This window comes from Astatotilapia calliptera, chromosome 17 (assembly GCF_964374335.1).
Source record: "Astatotilapia calliptera chromosome 17, fAstCal68.1, whole genome shotgun sequence".
NCBI classification, from domain to species: Eukaryota; Metazoa; Chordata; class Actinopteri; order Cichliformes; family Cichlidae; genus Astatotilapia; species Astatotilapia calliptera.
In genome coordinates, this window is record NC_137438.1 from 27,908,268 (window position 1) to 27,920,939 (window position 12,672).

A 12,672-nucleotide genomic window follows, 5' to 3' on the forward strand; every position below is an offset into this window, starting at 1 on the left:
TAATGTAGCAAACAATCAAAATGATGAGCAGGCAAAAGCTAAAGTCCCTGACATAGTCCAGAGTTCACACTCAAACACAAATTAACACACAGGAGGGGACTTTCCACAGTAAACAAATTAAAACTGGGAGTACATTTATTCCCAAGTGAGCAATCAGCTGATAGGGAACAGGTGAGGGAGACTAAACTCAGGTGACAGGTATTGAGGACAAACGATCAGAAAAGGGGGAAAGAACAACAAATACAGGAAGCAAAACTGGAAAGCGTGTAAACGGACTAAGAATTGCAAAATTAAACAGGGAAATCCCGAACAGGAAACTAACACCATGACACACACATACAACTAACTGTGCACAACATGAAGCTACCGGGAATATTTAATATACTATAATACAACCTTTTTGCCGTGTCAGTGCCACCCACTGCATCAGCACAAAGTTGTTTCTCTGAAATCTATGTGGCTCTCTGGCTCCATCTCGTGGCCCATCAGACGTTTTGGAGTTAACTGGTTGGTATGTCAGAACAAATAACCTTGTGGATTTCTGTGCTTCCCTATTTAGCCACATGAAGCCTGTCGGGTCAGTGTGACCAGGGCATGCGTTATCGCCACGGGATCCAGGTGCACTGAGCCCTTGACGCTATAAATACCTTCGCGTTCCGATGTTAAAGGGTCAAACAAGAATTTTTATTGAACACCTCGTCTTATATTATTCATCACTAATAGTTGTTGCTTTCACATTGTGTCTTATCCGTTAGGCGATCTTTTATGCGCTTTGTTTCCGCTCGTTTGATGGGACCGAGCAGACGTACTGCAGCACGCGGACAAGAAACCGCTCACGGAGGACTGCGGGAGTTAAAGGGGCGGCAAGAGCCGGTGGAAGAGAGGCGGACTCTTGACTGTCAGTCAAACATCCGGGGTTATCCGTTGCTACGTTATAACGCCTTAGCAGATCTAAACGACTCTCAGAAGTAATTTTTTTCAGAATACCAGGAGGAGACGGACACACCTAAGTCTCTCAGAATGGGAAACCTGCTGTTCTCCACAGGGTAAAATATAAATATATACATATGTGTCTATCTATATATATGTAGACAGATACATCATGTTGTTTTGGCATTACTTGTGCATGCCCTGCTTACTGCTCTTTGCACGAATATCCACTGAAACAAAGGTAGACAAAAGATGTGACGTGTCCTCGCGTGACCCAGTAATGCTCTGAAATTATCCCCCAGGATTCACTTCACTCAGTGCACGCGTTGGTAAAAGCAGCAGAGGTATAAAGCAAGCTGTAATGCTATGTGTGGATCATTTTCCTAAAGTCTGTTAATCACATGTTCAAACAATACGGTAATCAGTGGATCGGCGTGGAGCTTTAGGTGTGCGTCAAGAACGCAGTAAAAAATATTAACAACCAAGGTCACGCATTCGTTTTGCCAGCGTGTCGCTATAGAGCACCACCAGTAAAGAGCCAAGAAAGATGGTGCAAAATTGACTTAAACTACGGTTTATAAAAGTCTAAGGTGTTAAAAAAGTACAATTACAAGGAGGTGACACAATAAAGCCAAATATATAGCTAAATGCCATGCGTGAAGTTTTTGTGATCACGGAAATGGATCCATCGATGAAATGAAGGGGTGAATGTGTCACTTTAATCAGGTGTTTTCTGTGTAGGTCAAATTAACAACCTGGTAAAGTTACACTCATTCAGGTGAGGCAAGAAGATGGTTTACAGCTGACTTTTCCTTTCCGTCATCCATAGTAGCGAACAACCTCCAATTAGTTATTTGATTTCTTGTATTATTTCCTTTAAAACGACATAATTTTACACATAAAATGGGCCAGACTCAAATAGGAAGTGCACACTGACATGCAAAAACCTTGGCCTGCTATGCATCTCAGTTGCATGTAGTCCACTAATGATGATTACATGGCTTCAACATCATCATCTAGAAATAAAACTTAACACAGTAAACATGTTTCCAATATAAATTAAGTCTTTTAAAAACGCATGTAAATAAACAGTCTGTTGAGTCTAATGCATGGAAAATTGATCATGTGAACCACTGCACTCACAGGCTATGTAAAAATAATGTCATTAAAATGGAAATGATGGCATTAAATAAGGTAAAATGATTTTACATTGAAGTTAAACAAATGGCCATCTGGCACAATAAATAAACTTCCTTCCTTTAAAACCATACTGATGACTTTATTATAGTCATTTTGTTTGTCCATAATTTCAGTCCTACGATGGGAATTAAAGTTAATTTAACCTCAAAGAATTCTCCATGAATTACTGTTTGTGGTGACAGTCACAACAGATAATGACAATAATCAGTCTTTGAGTTCTCTGGGTCCTCTGAGGATATGTTTGCAAATCCTTAGCCAAGTGAATGTTATAGTCTGTTGTTCTGTGATGTTTCTCTGGTGAACTGTGGAAAGTATTCATGTTTCAATCTGGCCTCTTTTTCAGCCTCATAAGGACTGATGCAACCAAGTCGGATAAAGTTAACAGACGACATTTAATAGCCAAAACGATCTGCAATGGCATAACCTATTATTACACTCCACTCACTGGTACAGGTTGCGAAACAGAATGTCTTGCCAAAAATTTTCAAGATTCTGCAGCTCTTTGCCCCACGTTCCCTGTTTCACCATCTGCAGAAGCCTCCTCTACACTCCTCTCAGATTCACCGTCAAACACATCTGTCTCCTACCAAAAACAATCATATTCTTCGTCCACTTCTCGTCCACTTCTGGTTTTCTTCTCCTGGCTTGGAGCCCAACCAGGGGGAATGGCTAAGTACCGGGACCTTTATCTGGACCGTGGCATGGATGTCCTCCTGGTTCAGAGCAGTGTGATGCATTTCCTGTGGCCTCGATGGGGGCTTGAGTATGGATTGGAGGTTCTGAAAATTCTGGAGAACCCTCCCTTCGCAGGGAGGGTGATGCTGGTTCATGCTTCTTCCATCGGTGGCTACACTTTCACTCAAATCCTCACCCACATTGTCCAAGAACCAAAAAAACATGGAGGCCTGGCACAGAGGATGATGGGACACATCTATGACAGCTTAGTGGTCGGCACACTGGACCACATGGCGATAGGTGAGTGAGAGTGATCTAGTATATTCGGTTGCAGTTCACTTTTGTGTTGGATACGTGTGTCAGATCTTTACATAATTTATTAGCCGATCGACCCACTGCTCCAGTTTGTCAGGAGTTCTCTCTAGCTGCTTGTTTTAATCGGCTTTAGGGCTGTGTCTGCAAGCAGTTTATCCATTTAACATTTGGGATTTTTATCAGGTTCTATCTAAGCCGCTAGTTCTGTCTAGTTTTCTAAAAAAAATTAACTGGCATTCACACTGTGTAGTTACTGTACTACCATCTAAAACCTCATTTATTTAAATTAAAATAAATTCAAACATGTGCACCCAATTCTTTTCTTTTGTTTTTTGAAGTCCTTAAAGATTCCAAAGAGGAAAAAGAACATTTTGAAGAAATCAAAAGTCTGTTAGAAGTGCAAAATTTCCATCAAATTCATGCCCATGATGCATGTAAACTTCTGACAACATGGACGCAAAGCACCTGGTAATTAGAGTTACGTTAGGTTACAAAGAAAAAGGCTAGAATTGCAATCAGAAGAACTGGAGCACAGACTTGTTGGTGTGTTTGACTACAGGGTAAGCCATGACATTACTTGTCAGGTATTGGATTGGATCATCAACACAACAAAAGCACTAAAAAGGAGGTAATAATATTTGATTTTGCCCTACAGCTGGCCATTTTAGGACTTAGCTATATAGGTCTAGGTTATTTTTGATACACGGCCTACATAAGAGTAAAGCTTTAAAACTCTAAACTATTTACTCTCTTGTGTTTTTTTTTTAAATTTGTTTTTTTTTTTTTACATTTTTTATTCAGGCATTGGTAGAACTCTGGTGCCACGTTTTGAGAGCTTTGTCAAAAACACTGCCATGCTTTACTTCTGGCTTTTCAAAACCCACACGGCAGACTTCTATGAGACCAGCATCCAAGTGTTCCACAACAGCCCAGTTACCGCTCCCGCTCTCTTCTTCTTCAGTGAAAACGATGCAATGTGCAACACTGCAGTGATGGAAAAGCTGATTGACGTCTGGAGACAGAGAGGAGTGGACGTGCACAGCAGAAAGTGGAAGAAGTCGATACATGCGGCCCACTTGCGCTGCCACCCAGATGATTACCTCTCCACCCTGCAACACTTTTTGAACTCGCTGCCCATTTCCTCCTGTAAAAAAACAATCTAAGAGGGGAGGTAAAAATACACCACCACCAAATATTAAAAAACAAAATAAGTTTTATGATTTAAAAAAGAATGCACTTTGATTTTTTTTCCTTTAGCTTTGTTATTAATTAAAATGAGAAGTATTTTTTCTCTCTTTGTTACGACCCCCTCTGCTAGGCGACAGGTGGGGAGAAACATACACAAGCCCACTCACGAAGTCAGAGTAAATAAGGGGTTTTATTGCAAACGTTAAACTAAAAACCGACGGGGCTGTTCAACAGACCACCGGGCAAATAATTAATACACAAAGAAAAGAACAGGCAAGAATAAAAACTAAGGGTTAACTAAGCTGAGCCAGCAAACACAAGACTCTAACAAAACTAAGGTCAGCTGTATCTCAGAGTCTACAAACGGAGTTCAAATGCTAGGCAGACGAGGAGGACACTGCATGTTCACGTCAGCACAGCAGTTCCCCTCAGTGTGAATCTTCAGCGTTTTTATACTCCCAGGTGCAGACAATCAGCCAGTCAGTTGGTCTTGGAGTGTCATTGGATCTCCAGGCAGCCAATCGTCCACGCAGTCTGGCACACTTTGATCTGCATAAAAGAAGGCTGGCACAGGACTCCCAGCAGCCAGTCATCCACGAGTCCTGGCACACTTAGATTTGCATAAACAAAAGGGCAGTCTCACTTCCTCCAAGGCCCAGGGCCGTAACACTCTTTTGCATATTCATTGTTTGAATTTTTGTTGCTTGCTGTTAAGTAAAGTTGTATTTTAAGTTATTTTAAAAAAACTGATGTTATTTACCTGTGTGCTTATGTTATGGATTATTTTGCACTTTAAACAATTCAAAAGCTTTGATAAACTGTTGGTACTCTTACCAGAGATGTGGTTGCTGCACATTGAGTGAAATAAAATGTTTCAATTGCGCTGCTTGGAACAGGACTTTTACTTGTGAGTTTTTTCCATATAAAAAATTGCCAACATGGTCTCACTTCTACTAAGAACTTCTTGAAAGTCGGCGCTGGTTTAGCTCAGTGCGTTGAGCGAGCGACCACATGCCATACGGCTGAGAACGGCCGGCCTGGGTTTGAGTAGCACCCGCGGCCCTTTGCCGCATGCCTTCTCCTCTCTCTCTGCCCCCACCTCCCTGTTGTCTATACTGTGTCCATCTAATAAACTTAAAAAAGGCCAAAAAAATAATTACTTGGAAGTCTTGTAACTGGTTTATCATTTAAGTCATTTTAATTACTTTTATACACATATATATTTGTTTATTTTATTATTATTATTATGATATTTAGTCTATCTGATATTTCTTTTCCAAATTTTTCCTTTTAATGATGAAATCGGGTACTTCATAATGTGGAAAAAGGATAGTTTTCTTTGAATGTGAATGGGTGGACCTGGAAGTTAGTGGGAAATTTATTCCAAGTTGAAAAAAATACAATATATAAATGGGTTTATAATGTGTGTATAAGTGCAACCAAAGGCTTACTGTTAGTCTTTAACTAAAGGAGGGTAGCAAAGTTAAATCTAATACTAAAGAAATGCTGAAAATATATGTGCTAAAGCAAAAATATTTTTCTTACCCCAAGCATATCATCTTAGCTAGTTTAGCTTATCTACACATGTTTATTCCAACCATATCTTTTAATCTATTTTAGCAATTTGGACTTACAATAACGTTTGCTTAGAATTAGACCTGTTTTCTAGTCTTTTCTGTTTTATTTTCAGTGTAATTCAAACATTCACATGAACTCATGTTATGAAAGCACAATCACTCTTGGTAAGTAAAACATAAACTCCATAAAACCTATGTCATTTAACTTCTTTCCAACCATCTTTGAAGTCCGTATGTCTGTTTTCAACCCTTGCTGTTTATTTTAGGAAAACACAAAGATAAACATTTTGAAAACTTTAATATTTTTAGTTGAATTTCTTTTTAAAAATTTCAGTCTGCAACCCTCTCTGTGTGAAAAGGAGCTTATGATGGTGTTTTGAGGTCTCTTCATCCACTTCTGTGTGAGTTACATTTGAGGAATGATATGTACTGCAGTTACTCAGAGTTGTTCATATATATTAGGACCACTCTCACAAGAAGTGAACCAGAAGTGCTTGATTATTGATTATTTCCTGGCATTGTTCATAAAACTATGTTCTACATCATCCCAGATGTTCTGTGATAAAAAGCCATACTGTTATTCACTCTTATTGTAGTATGATCTTAACAGCTTACAGTTGTTGCCATTGTTGTGTAGCAAAGGCACATTAGACCAGATAACTAAGAAACTTCAATGTAATGTTAAGAATGCCTAATAATTCTAAGCACTAAAAAACAGGTCCACAGAAGTATATACGTCTTTTCAGTACAGCTGTTAGTAGTAACCCACTGTTTCCTCCCTGCCACTGTTATCTAACACAAAATTAACCCTGCATTTCCTCTCTAATTACAGAAGCTTCTCTCACGCCAGGAAATAACAATTATAACAATTAAACGCTCTGTTAGCACGGGCTAATGTATGATTCAAAAAAGAGAATTTTACTAAGTAATCAATGGAAATTTAATAAATAAGTTAATAGAATAAACATGCTTTCAAACTGCTCTCAAACAGCTCCATATCACACAGATATTTCTGGCAGTCATTCGTCTTTCAGAGGAAGGCCAAGTGTAGATAACTGTAAAGGCAAGGAACACCAATAAGTCTATATTTAAAAAAAAAACTTAATCCTATAGTGTTATCGTTAGACTTTCTTTGGAATCTCATGGAACTCAGCTGGAATACACAAAAAGCAGACTTACCATAAAGTGCTTACAAGCACCACCTCTTGTGTGTTTAGTCCCTTTAGGTATGTAGTAATTTTTTATTGCATGTCTGAGTAGTATGAAGAACTGACTCCCTACTGTATATTACTGTATACTACTATTCTTATTGTATATATTGTATATCTTATTCATCTGTTCCTCTGTCTCTCCTGCTGCTTTGAGCATGTACGTGACAAAAGAATTTCCCTCGGGATAAATAAAGGTCTTCTTATTCTTATTCTTAGAATGTAAAAGAGTGGATCTGTAAGAATTTACTGTTGATTTACCTTGTAAAACCTTATCAAGGTTCTTGAATTTCAACTCTGTTTACTTTTTTATGTTAGCGTTTCACACACACATGCACTCGTGCTGTGATTATTCATCATCGATTTGTGGTGACTTGTGTTACATTTCCCTTATAAGGTACAGAGTTTTTAACATTTTCAAAACGTGTAGCATACTCTGCTTAGTGTTGTTTAATGGCCGTAAAATTAGAGGGTTAGATTTTGTTTTTCTGTTTGTTTCTTCGAAAGTGGCTTTTGGATGAGAAGTAAAAAATCTTCAAAAGCCTAAAAGAAGTCCTGCTGACTTCAACTCACACACTTCAGACAGTCGTACTAAGAGGCTGCTCTGTAGTTCCTCATTGCTGAACAGCTGCATGTTATTAAAGTGTCTTCTTGCTCTTTTGTAGTTCACGGGTAATCAGTAATGAGTAAGTTAGTTTCTGTTTTTGTGCCGTTTGGTGTTTAGATTGGAATGTGTCTCATGAAGAAAGTGAATCATTAGATTGAAATATGGGTAATTGTGAACTAATTATTGCCTAATGATATCTGTTTTGTTTTTTAAATTCAATTTAGTAGAAATTCTTATATAAGAATAATAATTTTTTCTTTAAAGTTTAAGCAAAGGATTGTTGTTGTTGTTGTTTTTTTGTAAATATATTATTATCATCTGAGTAGTCAGCTTGATGTGATAAAATAAAATAAAATAAAGCCATGATAGCTGAAAACTACATTTTATAATAAAAAACAAACTTAATTCTTTATGCTGGTTAAAATGCTACTCCCAGCATATGATATACATTAATGCCATTATTGTAGATTATTATATATGAAATTTAAATTTATTATATCTATTGGCTTGTTTTATTTTATAAAACTGTATCATTGTACCATTAAGTTTAGCTGTATTTTATGTCATACATAATATTTTAATAAAGATTTTTTATCAAAGTAACACAAGTGAAAAAAGTCTTAAATGCATGACTTAAATCTTTTAAATTTTAAATAAAGCATCAGTCATGACAGAATTTGTTATTGCAAACTTTATTACAAAAAAATAACACATTTCATTTTTAAACACAACCTAATAACCTTTCGCTTAATGGTTCTGCTCAATAGACCACTGAGACAAGCATCCACTAAAAAACAGTTAAGATTGCACAGTCATCAAAAGGTCTTATATGCTTTCTCTGGCAATAGTTTCATAGCACCATGCAATTCTTTGCATTAGTTTTATTTACTGGCAGAAATGACCACAATCATGCTTATTCACACAACCTCCAAGTACTATGTAGTGTCTCATTTTTCCCATCCTGACCCTCAAAACACACACCATGTCAAACGTGTGTAAAACAGTTTGCCATAAAGTATTAAAAAATGTATTTTGTTAAAAAATATATGAGTATTTTAATCTATCTGTAAAACCCTATAAAACATTTGTTGTATGAAATAAAAGATGCCCTTTATAGTTTTTTTCATTATATTACAAATCGCTGAATTATTGGAATTAATTGCATGCTTTTAACGACTGACAGTTGTCCACGTAGTAATTATATGTATAGAAAATATGCATCACAAAGACAAATTAACCTTTGCCTACACTGGGTCAAGTCCTGGCTTACTATATATGCATCAAGCTTAAATTTGTTAGCAGAGCTTGAGTTTGCCCTTGTTGAGAAGAAGTTCCTCTAGGTAGTGCTGCACCTTTGTCACTGTCATGTAAAGGTGGCTTTCTGGGAACACACTCTCATTCATCTGTACTGCTGGTTTGGGCTTAAGGGGACACTCCATTGAGAAGGCGAGGGAGCGCACCCTTCCTTCCAAGCTGGAGACATCAGCCTGAATCTGGATGAGGAAAGGGTGCTGCTGCAGTTCAATATCCAAAACTCCAAGCTCATGGCTTATATTACTTAGTCCTACAATGGAAGGAGGGGGAACACCTATCGGTGAAGCCAGCAACTAAGAATAAAAAAAATAATACATAAGCTTAGTTTAATATTGAATAAAAACATTCCTCAATGAGAAAATTTAGGCAGAAAACAGTATACGCAATGAAAATAAACAGCAAATCGCATTAACATAAAAATAATCAATATATTGGTACCTTTAGTTTCTTAATGTGGACAAGGGTTATCTGAGCAATGTTTACAATGTTGTGTATGGTGTTTCTGATGGATTCTCCCTTTGTGAGAAGACTAGTGCTCTGATGAGCTGCCATAAGAAAGACGCAGAGAAGGGCCAGAATGTTACGCATCCTAAAAAGGAAAAACGAATTCATTAAATAGACAAAAAGAAAAAAGCCATATAAACAAAGACATAATAAAAACATGCAGAAAAAAAAAAAGTATAACCTTAATAACGTCTTCCTCTGGATATTTTTTGCATTTACTGTGGGGAAAAAAAAATCTAATCTCTTACCTGGATTTCTTGAAATGTGCTCCTCTAACTGGCTTCTTTGCAGGTTTCCAACATTTAAATAGTCTGCCCTGCACTTCAGTCTTGCCTCGGTCTGTTCTCCTCCTCTATCCCCCCCACGATACATCTTAAACGTAAGCCTGACCCTTGTAGGTCAACTTCTTAACATGCACTGATTAAAAAGGAAATTCCCATTAAATATCAATAAGAAAACAGATCACTCTGACTCAGACACACATGTTCTTATTTTTTTTCCCCCCTAAGATGATCATTAACAATGTTAGTATAAGCCAGTTGTTAATGTAACACTTTAATCTTAACTTTGAGTTACTGGAAAATGTGTAGGCAGACTGACACAGTGCAGAGTGCATGCAGTACAGCTGTTTAAAAGAAAATGTGTATGTAGTGCTATTTGAACTCTTCTTGTTTAGTATAAGTGAGTCATCCTATCAGCTCTTGTTCTAATATTTCTGATAAACAGTTGTGAGTTGCAAAATGTCTGCTGGAAAAAAATTTGATGCAGTATGGAAACAAATAACGGTATATCGGTATGATTTTGAATTTTGAATGTTGTCTTGGTGTTACTGTGACTCATCTGCGTGTGTGAAAGGGAGTATATTCTGTTCATTCTTTTCATTTTACCATTATTTGTCTTCAGTCAGAGCTTCACTTCATTGAGAGTTCACTAGCCGTGATCAGGAATGGAATCAGTAATAAAACCAGTGACGGCATGAGAGTTAAGTGGAACAGTGTGGAAGATCCTTGAACACTGAAACCTTTGAATCTGCCGATGACTGGAAAACCACTAAAATCTTGGACTTCAAACCTTTACAGGGTACCGTCGAGGTAAATAGACCGTTTTATCTGATTGCTTCCGTGTTTGTTTTCTTTTTTGATAGCTAGTTTACATGTTGACAAGCTATTTTTTTTTTTTTTTTTTGGGTTGTATGGAAGCCCCAAACGCAATTTCATTGTTCTTGACAATGACAATAAATAAATAAATACTAAAATATTTTCTGGGTTGTCTGTTTAGGTTCTCAGTTAAGTTCTCAGGTCATGGCAGAACGTCTTTTTGTAAGGCAGGGATAGCATGTCTGTAACTAATTTAATTCACTATGAATCGTGTTCTCTATACATGTAAATATACCTATACTTCTTTTTATGTACCACACAACAGAAGCTTAAAACCGAAAAAGCAAGAAAATGCAAGAGAACACACTTTTTGTAAGTCAGATGCGTCATTGCAGGGATAGCATGTCTGTAACTAATTTAATTCACAATGAATCATTTTCTCTGTACCTGTAAACAATCTTCATAACATACATATGACTTATTCCTAATGCACTGAAAACTTCTCTGGCTGACCAGTAAATTTGTGTACGGGGGTATAAAAAAAGAACTGAGCAATAGAGTGTTTCAGATATTTTTTTAAAAAGCATTTGATATCTGCTTTAGTCTAAATATTTAAGTTGCGAGTTGAACTTCCCGGGTTTGCAGGTTTAGGAAAATGTGGGTAATAACAATATCTTTATTCACCCCTGTCCTAATAAAACCCTGCTAAACCTGCACATTCACTTTAGCTTACTTCTTAAAACATCCTTAAATCATCCTTTGTTGGTAGAAACTTTCTCTGTCAACAAGAAGAAAAATATTACATTGAAGAAAATTACAAAGAAAATAACAAAAAGGGACTTTTTTCACTGGACTTCTTATATATATATATATATATATATATATATATATATATATATATATATATATATATATATATATATATATATATATATATATATATATATATATATATATATATATATCTTCAAATTAAATGTATATATATATATATACATACATACGTGTGTATATTTATATGGAATATGTTTGTGAAGAAGGTAATCAGTCCTTAAGCTGATCATGTTGACAGCTTATAATAATAATTATACTATAGTAATTATGTTTATTATAATAATAACAACCACAATTAATCTGAGCTGGTCTTCAAATTAAAGAGACTGAGTTCTTTGGAAAGATGACAGTCACAGATAATGAAAGTTGAAAATAAAAAGAAAACACAATGCTCCATAATTAAGCTGTATTTATGCAACTTTCTGTCTTACTATCTAACAAACTTGTGGTATATAAAGGCAATTTTCCCCATCTTTTCCTGATAGAAAAGTGGATAATTATATGACATATTCCACTAAACAGATTCTTCTTTTTTGCTTTGTTCACTTTTCTTTTCTTTTCACAAGCACAGCTTGGCTGGATTTGTCATCATGCATCAATCTCCCCTTAAACTCAGAGGTCATACCAAGCTATAGTTGCTGATGCCCATAATTTTAATCGTTGTTGGTAATATATTGAGATGGTACGTATCATAATATGTACTCCACGTTACTCCTTTGTATTACAGAAATAACATAGTGCAGATGGAAATACTTTGTTTTTAAAGTAGATGATACATTGAGGCAAAAATGGGCAAGTGGGAGGAGAAAACTGGAAAGTGTATTCAGGTCACTTCCAGTAAGTTAACATGACGGAGCACCAAGTGAATTTGACCTTTACCACCCATACTTGGCTTTTTGAAACCAAGTGACTCGTCTACAAAGGAAATAGTTGTGGTTTAACACACATGACTAAAGCATTATTGCATGATTGCAGAGGATTTAAACCTCCCAAAAGATTAGTCATCGCAGACAGGATTCACAGGACTGACCTTTAAAAAGAAATCAGCTATTAAAATGAAATGTTCTGGCCTCCTTTTGACAGATTTATATGTGATATCACTTACCTCACTTAGCTCACTTTCAACCTGCTCTTTGTAAATCACTTTCCCCACAGTTTTATATACATTTAATATCATGGTCCTGGGTCTTTGACCCAGCGTTTTGAGTTTTGGGATGTTTTGA

The 12,672-nt window shown here is 36.5% G+C and overlaps 2 protein-coding genes across 2 annotated transcripts; one reads left to right on the forward strand and one right to left on the reverse strand.

Moving 5' to 3' along the window:
* The first annotated feature begins 556 nt into the window (after nucleotides 1–556).
* Nucleotides 557–5,201, forward strand: LOC113008707 (transmembrane protein 53-like). Its single transcript, XM_026146340.2, has 3 exons — nucleotides 557–1,046; nucleotides 2,474–3,105; nucleotides 3,922–5,201. The coding sequence occupies exons 1-3, from the start codon at nucleotides 1,021–1,023 to the stop codon at nucleotides 4,281–4,283; spliced, it is 1,020 nt and encodes a 339-aa protein (XP_026002125.1). The 5' UTR covers nucleotides 557–1,020; the 3' UTR covers nucleotides 4,284–5,201.
* A 3,172-nt stretch (nucleotides 5,202–8,373) lies between these two features.
* lepb (leptin b) lies at nucleotides 8,374–11,423 on the reverse strand. The gene is made up of 2 exons (XM_026148302.2): nucleotides 9,453–11,423; nucleotides 8,374–9,307 (listed from the first exon to the last, which is right to left on the reverse strand). Exons 1-2 carry the CDS (start codon nucleotides 9,888–9,890, stop codon nucleotides 8,996–8,998), a joined length of 750 nt encoding a protein of 249 aa, XP_026004087.2. The 5' UTR covers nucleotides 9,891–11,423; the 3' UTR covers nucleotides 8,374–8,995.
* Nucleotides 11,424–12,672: the final 1,249 nt, after the last annotated feature.

Bases quoted from the DNA above. Each gene is read 5' to 3' on its own strand.
- lepb (XM_026148302.2), bottom strand. From the start codon at position 9,890: ATGTATCGTGGGGGGGATAGAGGAGGAGAACAGACCGAGGCAAGACTG. The intron at 9,308-9,452 runs GTACCAATATAT...TTTTATTCTTAG, and splicing joins TCCACATTAAGAAACTAAAG to TTGCTGGCTTCACCGATAGG.
- LOC113008707 (XM_026146340.2), top strand. From the start codon at position 1,021: ATGGGAAACCTGCTGTTCTCCACAGG. The intron at 1,047-2,473 runs GTAAAATATAAA...CCTCTTTTTCAG, and splicing joins AACCTGCTGTTCTCCACAGG to CCTCATAAGGACTGATGCAA. The intron at 3,106-3,921 runs GTGAGTGAGAGT...TTTTTTATTCAG, and splicing joins ACTGGACCACATGGCGATAG to GCATTGGTAGAACTCTGGTG.